Genomic DNA, 8,138 nt, shown 5'->3' with positions numbered 1-8,138 from the left:
TATTTCTCACTTTACCTTTGTACTCACATTTAAGAACTTCCCACTATCTGTGTTTCCATTTACACAGCATACCTGAAAATATATATATTTTTTATATCAGGATTCTACATAGGACAGCTGCTATTAATTTGAAAATATGTAGAGTTATGGGACTGGAGGACAAAACTGAGAAATATGTTTTGAGATCATTAACTCTTTGTTAGGACAGACAGCTCTGTACATCTAGTTAACATCTGATAATAAAACTTGCCAGCACAGTACATACAACTCCCCTGCCCTCTCATAAACATTACATAGAAATGGAGAACTAAGTAGGATTTTTCCATCTAGAGTTTTCGGAAACCAGCATTTAAAAAGGTATTTCACAATTTTTAAATTCTTCTATTCTGAGTGAATGCAAACATGTAACAAATAAAAAATAGATGTTATCCCAGTTTGACTGCAAAACTGGAAATAAACTTTATGGACCTAACCTGCTATTTAGACTATAAAGGTTCGACTCCTCTCTGAGGTAGGTAGTCACTCTGCTCACTCTTCTCTATCTTTCTATCATTAAGATCTGAGTGTTAAACAGGTTGTAAAGGTACAATTTTTATCCCCTAAATGGCTTCCTTTACCTTAGTGCAGTCTTCCTTCACTTACCTTATCCTTCAATTTTGCTTTTAAATGTCCTTATTTCTTCTGAGAAATCCTCACTTCCTGTTCTTCTGTCTGTAACTCCACACAGTAATGCAAGGCTTTCTCCCTGGTGTGGAGTGTCGTGCTCGCCCCCTCCCTTGGACTACAGGAGAGTCAGGACGCCCACTAACACACAGCTCCTTTCTCTATCTGCAACGTAGAGAGCGTCCTGACTCTCCCGTAGTCCAAGGGAGGGGGCGAGCACGACTCTCCACACCAGGGAGAAAGCCTCTCATTACTGTGTGGAGTTAGACAGAAGAACAGGAAGTGAGGATTTCTCAGAAGAAATAAGGACATTTAAAAGCAAAATCGAAGGATGAGGTAAGTGAAGGAGGATTGCACTAAGGTAAAGGAAACTATTTGGGAATTTTTTTTTTACCTTTACAACCCCTTTAAGACTAGTATGGCCGGTTCAATAAAAACCGTCAGATGTTTGGCCTGTGTGTTTGGCAGCCGGCCCCAGCTTCTGTCAGACTAGCATGCTAGAAAACCGAAGGGAGGGGTTGTCCCTTGTGTCCCCCTGTCAGAACACAATAGCTCAGTGGGGAGATCGCTGAACTAACATCAGATTCTTGGTACAGGATCTCCACCTGAGCTGTCAGTTTTATTTGTTCATCCAGCTGATAGTGTGTACTAGGCACTAGACCAGTGATGGCAAACCTTGGCACCCCAGATGTTTTGGAACTACATTTCCCCTGATGCTCATGCACTCTGCAGTGTAGTTGAGCATCATGGGAAATGTAGTTCCAAAACATCTGGGGTGCCAAAGTTCTCACCATCACTGCACTAGACTGATAGCACTGTAAAAAGCATTAGGAACTGATTAGTTTGTTTCTGGTTCTTTCTCTGCTAATACAGTGGAACCTTGGATTACGAGCATAGTCCGTTCCAGGAGAATGCTCATAATCCAAAGCACTCGCATATCAAAGCGAGTTTCCCCATAGAAGTCAATGGAAATGAAAATAATTTGTTCCGCATTGACTTCTATGGCATGCAATACTGCATGTGGTCAGAGGTAGGGGGCGCTGTAGAGCCTCGGAAAGGCTTGGGAAAGGAGTATTTCTGAGTATTTCCGAATGGCTCCGCTCGGCTCAGGCACAACCCCCCCCCCCCACCTCGGGCCAAATGCGGTATTGCACACCGCTGTGACTTGAAACCTGCTCACTTTGCGAGACAACACTCGCAAACCGAGTCAGAATTTTAAAAAAAACAGTGCTCATATTGCGAAACGCTCGCTAACCGCATTACTCGCAATCCGAGGTTTCACTGTAAATTTGTACATGTAAAGTTTTGCTGTGCAAGGTATTATAGAAAGATGAGGTAAAGACAAGTTTGGTTCTAAAGTATGCTTTGTTTAGGCAACAGACTGTTGCCAAATATGAAAGTAATATCCTTTCTATTTTTTTTTATTATAGACCATGTAAAGAAAACCTTCAAGAGACGAGGAGTACAACAGAGTGATTTTGACATTGACCTTAGGAGAGGTTGCCTTCTTTGTAAAAGTTTTTTCTGGGTGTCTTCATGTTCGGGATGGGTATTTTAAAACGAACAACGACCCCATCAGTAAAACAACTGACAGCAAAAGAGAGTACACTATCGATAGACATGCCTGACCAAGGAGTCTGCATTTGCACTGAAGTAACTTGCTACTTGACCATTTCTTTCAGCTCACAGTTCATTTTATTAAGTGTTGTTTGTGCGCACATATTAACTGACAGGAGCTTTCACATTGTAGCATTATTCATTACTGTGTGCGAGTTGAAGAAAAATGTGTATATTCTGAAAAAATATTCTGAAGTTATGTGTGTTTTTAAAATAAATAAATAAATAAGTTGCCAACGTTATTGCACTTTAAAGCGGAGTTCCGGCCACAATTTCACTTTTTATATATAAATACCCCTGTAATACACAAGCTTAACCACTTACCCCCCGGACCATATTGCTGCCCAAAGACCAGAGTACTTTTTGCGATTCGGGACTGCGTCGCTTTAACAGACAATTGCGCGGTCATGCGACGTGGCTCCCAAACAAAATTGGCGTCCTTTTTTTCCCACAAATAGAGCTTTCTTTTGGTGGTATTTGATCACCTCTGCGGTTTTTAGTTTTTGCGCTATAAACAAAAATAGAGCGAAAATTTTGAAAAAAAATTATATTTTTTACATTTTGCTATAATAAATATCCCCTAAAAATATATAAAAAACATTTTTTTTCCTCAGTTTAGGCCGATACGTTTTCTTCTACATATTTTTCGTAAAAAAAAATCGCAATAAGCGTTTATTGATTGGTTTGCGCAAAAGTTATAGCGTTTACAAAATAGGGAGTATTTTTATGTCATTTTTATTATATTTTTTTTACTAGTAATGGCGGCGATCAGCGATTTTTTTTTTTCGGTACTGCGACATTATGGCGGACACTTCGGACACTTTTGACACATTTTTGGGACCATTGACATTTTTATAGCGATCAGTGCTATAAAAATGCATTGGATTACTATAAAAATGCCACTGGCAGTGAAGGGGTTAACACTAGGGGGCGGGGAAGGGGTTAAGTATGCCTGGGTGTGTTCTTACTGTGGGGGGGGGGTGGCCTCACTAGGGGAAACACTGATCCTCGGTTCATACATTGTATGAACCGAACATCAGCATTTCCCCTGCTGACAGGACCGGGAGCTGTGTGTTTACACACACAGCTCCCGGTCCCCGCTCTGTACCGAGCGATCGCGTGTGCCCGGCGGCGATAGCGCCCGCCTGGCACACGCACGGGAGTCGGGGGCGAGCGGGGGGCGCGCGCGCCCCCTAGTGGCGGCTGGGAGAGAGGACGTCATACTACGTGCTCTCGCCCAGCCGAGCCAACTTGCCGACGTATAACGGCGGTGGCCGGTCGGCAAGTGGTTAATGTATTCTAGTAAAGTTAGTCTGTAAACTAAGGTCCGTTTTGTTAGGTTGTTACAGCATTTAGACACTTTATAAAATAGAAATTGACTGGGGCCATCTTAAGTGTGGGCATCATGAAGCCAGACTGTATGACTTCCTGGATTTCAGCCTTGCAGATCTCGCACATGCTCAGTGCTGCACAAGCAGTGTAATAGGTTTCAGATCAGGTTTCAGCACCTGTACTGTCCAAGTCACATGATTCTCCGAGACTGGGGAGTGCAGACTCCTGGAAAGTTACACCCACTACATTCCCAGGAGTCTGTGCGCTGTAGGTTAGGAAGCTTAAGCACCTAGGTGCAGAAAGTGGGAAGATTAACTATTCTGCCTAGCAACAACACTTTGAAGGCATCTAAAAAAAAAAAAAAAATTCTTAAAGGACTAATGACATTTTTTTAAAACTACTGATGTAATGTTATATTTATGGGTGGAACTCCACTTTAAGCATATTTAAATGCAAGTTCATAAAATCTTTTACTTGCTGTAATTGTTCTGATATATATAGTGCCTTGCAATAGTTTTTATAATCTTAACCAAGTCTCTATTTTTACTGAATAATATTTTAAAATGTTTTGTTAAATGTAGAAAAATAGGGAACTGAAATGTGTTTTTTATTGAATTCCCACACTTAGCAGAGGCAACTTTTGCAATAATATCAGCTCTGTCTTGTGCAGAGAAGTTCTTTCAGTAGACATGCGCTATCTACGTTTCTCAGATGTTCAGTAATTTAGAGGTTGTGATAGAAATGCATAGATTAGGAAAGAGGTAAACAAAACATCATCCTACAGGTGCATTGTTGATTTAGTTATCAGATTGTCTACAATAGTTTGTCCCTTTAAATCCTTCTGCACAAAATAAGGAAGAGACTTGTATGAAAGTCAAGTGTTCAGTGGCAATTTAGTTACTGAATCCTATCTTTACCTGGCTCCCCGAGCACAGCCAAAACACTACCCCAAGTGCCCTTTGCCTGCTTCTTTTAGGCTAGGTTCACACATGTGAATCGGATGCGTTTTGAACCAGATCCAATTTACATGCCGTGAAAGAACATTAATTTCTATTGTGCCTGTTCACACATGTCCGGTGCAGCCAAAGTGTGAATTGAAAACGAGTCCCGTCAGTTTTATGAGCAGTGCAGTGCGGTCCAGCTCGGGTGCGAATTCAGGCCCCATTGACTTCTATGGCAACGCTTATGAATCACACATGTTATTCGGTTGTGAACAGGATAAAATCCTGACCTGATCCTGTTAAACTGACCTGGAATGCTGAATGACTACTTTGTCAATTAGCTGAGAAAACAGAGCTTCAATTCTCACTGCACATGTGTGAACCCAGCCTTAGGATTTGTATAACTACACAAGCAATGATCTTGACATATACACTTGCTGTTGCCTGTTAAGCTAAACACCATTAGAACATATGCCTACTGAGATTTGCACTGCGCTCTTGGCTGTAAGGTTCAGTAAAATCTAGGAGCATCAGGTTAAGGGACTGCTGCTGGGTGATGCAAAATAAAGACAAGTACTGCTGGAAAACTTATCTGTGTCTAAAAAAAAAAAAAATTTAAGTTTGGGTAAAAAAATCAGCAAGACACAAACCTAAAGCCAGAGTTACGTGAGCAAATCAAAAACAGAAAGGCCCGGATTCACATACATCGGCGCATATTTATGCCGGCGTAGCGTATCTAATATACGCTATGCCGACGCAGCGCAGAGAGGCAAGCACTGGATTCACAAAGCACTTGCTCCCACTCACTCTTAACGATACGCTGGGTTTCCTCGGCGTAAGCCGTCGTAGGTGGAAGTGGGGTCCCATGGACGCATCCCAGTGCGCATGCTCAGAATCACGTCGGAACTACTCCCTAAGATACAACGGATCACTGCGTGAACGTAACCTATGCACAGCCCTATTCACGTACTACGTAAACGACGTAAAATACGACGGCTGTGTTCCCTGGTCCATACCTTTAGCATGAGTTGCGCCTCATATATGGGGAATAACTTTACGCCGGATGTACGACTTACGCAAACCGCATATATTATGCGCCGGGCACAAGTACGTTTGTGAATCGGCGTATCTCCCTCATTTGTATATGTGCATAGAAAATCAATGGGAGCGGAAAATGCGCCAAGCATAAATATGCGCCCACGATACGACGGCGTAGGCAAGTTACGTCGGTCGTAGGAAGCCTATTTTTAGGCGTATCTCAGATTGTGGGCATGGCGCACAGATACGATGGCGCATAGTTACACTTACGCGGCGTGTCTCGAGATACGTCGGCGTAAGTGCTTTGTGAATCCGGGCCAAATATGATAGTTTGGTTGTGAAGGGGTTAACATGCTTGCCTTGCAATGATGGTGTCCTGGTTCTTTATGCTTATACTATCTGCACAGATTTGAACCGCCTCATTCCTGACTGCAAATCAAATCTTAATGCTCAAATGCAGTTTGCAACTAGTAAAACTACATATCTTTGCAACTACTCGGTGTATACAGGTAAATTATACTTTAAATATATATTTTTAAAGTAATATATACCTTTCAAGGTAAATTATTTTCAGATAAATTGGGCTGCACGTAATGGTAAAGGATATCTCCTGATTTTATCCTTGTTTTTTTTATTAAGGAAGGAAAACTGGCTAAAAATGTTTTATGAAATCATTTTTATTAAACTTTAGATGTGCAGTATAATTTACTTCTATTTGCATGCCCCACCACCAAAAAATAAATTAAAAAAATCTCCTGCTCCTGTGCCGTGAATACCATATATTTGTATATTCAGCTTAGGTTCACATTGGTCCGATTTGGCATGCGATTTGACATGTCAAATGGCATGCCAAATCAGTGGGTATTGCTGGGAATGGCACCGTCCGAATCAGTGCGGCACCGCTAAAAGTAGTTCCTGTACTATTTTTTGGACTTCGGGGGGCGATTTGTATAGACATCTGTGCAGGAACCCGCGCAGATGTCTGTCAAATTGCCCCTGAAGTCGGACTGCATTGCCCGGTTGAAAACATGCGAGTTCTGCTGAACTTGCACGTTTTCGAACCCACAGCAATGTGAACAGATGTTTTTGTTTTACATTCTCCTTTTCTGACTTGGAGAAAGAGATCCACTATATATTTTCTCCATTCAGAGGAGAAAGAGAGTACATTGGCAGGTTTTGCTGATCAAATACTGAGATAGCCAACCACAGGCTATCACAATGATCACATAATCAACAGCCTGACGTCCTGGCTCTGATCATTTGTATGAGACCTGAAGCTGACGGCAACATGAGTGCCATGGAGCGTTCTTCCAGCACAAACGCCAGAGCAATATATGTGGTGCCTCGGAGGTTGGGCCACTTCCATGATGTTGCAAATATGTGTCATGCCAGCGATGGGTTAAGCTTAGTTTAGAAAGCTTATGTCATTTGAAATGATGGTCATTATCAACTTCCATTGGCTGTCATTCCTGGAAATTTAACGTTCCATATGGAAAATAATACTTTGGTGGCTTTGTGTGTTTTCCCAATTTAAGCAACCTAAAAACATTTCTGATTGGCAACTAATCAGAATGAGCCAACTTTTATGTATATGATTATCGGACATTATCTACGGTGGTAGCACCTACACTTCAATCCTAACGGGTTCCTCTAAATCATTTGGCGACACTAAAGAGGGTAACCACTTACCTACCAGGCCAATTCTGACATTTCACTCCTTTTTTGAGTTAAAGAGGAGATTTCATGCTAGAATTATTGCTCTTTCTTGAACGTTGGCAGCGATCCCTCGCGTTCGTGGTTTGAACGTTGATGCGTTTGCTTCTGCGAGTGGTGACAGGGGTGCTTTCAATTTTTTATTTATTTTTTATTAATTTTACTTTTATTTTTCTAGTTTTATGCTTTCTTTTTACATTTTTTTTTGATCACTTTTATTCCTATTACAAGGAATGTAAACATCTCTTGTAATAGGAATAGTGTGTGACAGGTCTTCTTTACAGTGAGATCTGGGGTCAATAAGTCCCCAGATCTCACCTCTAGGCTGGGAAGCTTGACAAAAAAACTCAGCTTCCCAGCCGAGGCGTCGGCATTCTTTTCAAGTGCAGAGGCTGTTCGTGATGTCATAACATGGTGCCCAGCCTCCAAACGATTATAGAGACTCCAGGGACCATTTGGACTGAAGGAAATACCTATGGTCAACATCTGCCACCAGGCAGTTCCTTCTCCGGTTCGCCAATGGCAGGGGCGAGCCGGGGGGGAGAAGCAGAATGTCCCCTCCTGCCGCCTATACGAACAATCATAGCGGCTGAACAGCTGCTATGATCATTTTTATGGTGCAGGGAATCACCGGCTCTAGAAGAAGATATCTGAATAATGTCTGTAACTGCAGGAATCATTCAGATATCGCTGCTCAAAGTCGACGACGTCATATGACGAGCGGGCAGGAAGAGGTTAATCTGGTTCAAATTGCATCTTACTGCTTTTGTTAGCATGGCTTTGCACTACGACAGGATTGATAAATGTCTCCTAATTTATGCTTTCAGTTTTTGG

General features: G+C 41.9%; 1 protein-coding gene across 2 annotated transcripts in view; it reads left to right on the top strand.

Moving 5' to 3' along the window:
* Nucleotides 1–2,514, top strand: part of TMEM245 (transmembrane protein 245) — a 125,951-nt gene extending 123,437 nt beyond the window's left edge. For both annotated transcript variants that reach the window (XM_040353478.1, XM_040353479.1), the window contains one exon: nucleotides 2,094–2,514. In XM_040353478.1, the coding sequence (XP_040209412.1) occupies nucleotides 2,094–2,139 (46 nt within the window). In that variant the 3' untranslated portion in view covers nucleotides 2,140–2,514. The remainder of the gene's footprint in view (nucleotides 1–2,093) is intronic.
* The last annotated feature ends 5,624 nt before the right edge of the window (nucleotides 2,515–8,138 follow it).

This window comes from Rana temporaria, chromosome 5, assembly GCF_905171775.1.
Source record: "Rana temporaria chromosome 5, aRanTem1.1, whole genome shotgun sequence".
In the NCBI taxonomy this organism is placed as follows: Eukaryota; Metazoa; Chordata; class Amphibia; order Anura; family Ranidae; genus Rana; species Rana temporaria.
The sequence above is the reverse complement of the archived record's forward strand: the minus strand, read 5'-3'. Positions and strand labels throughout refer to the sequence as shown.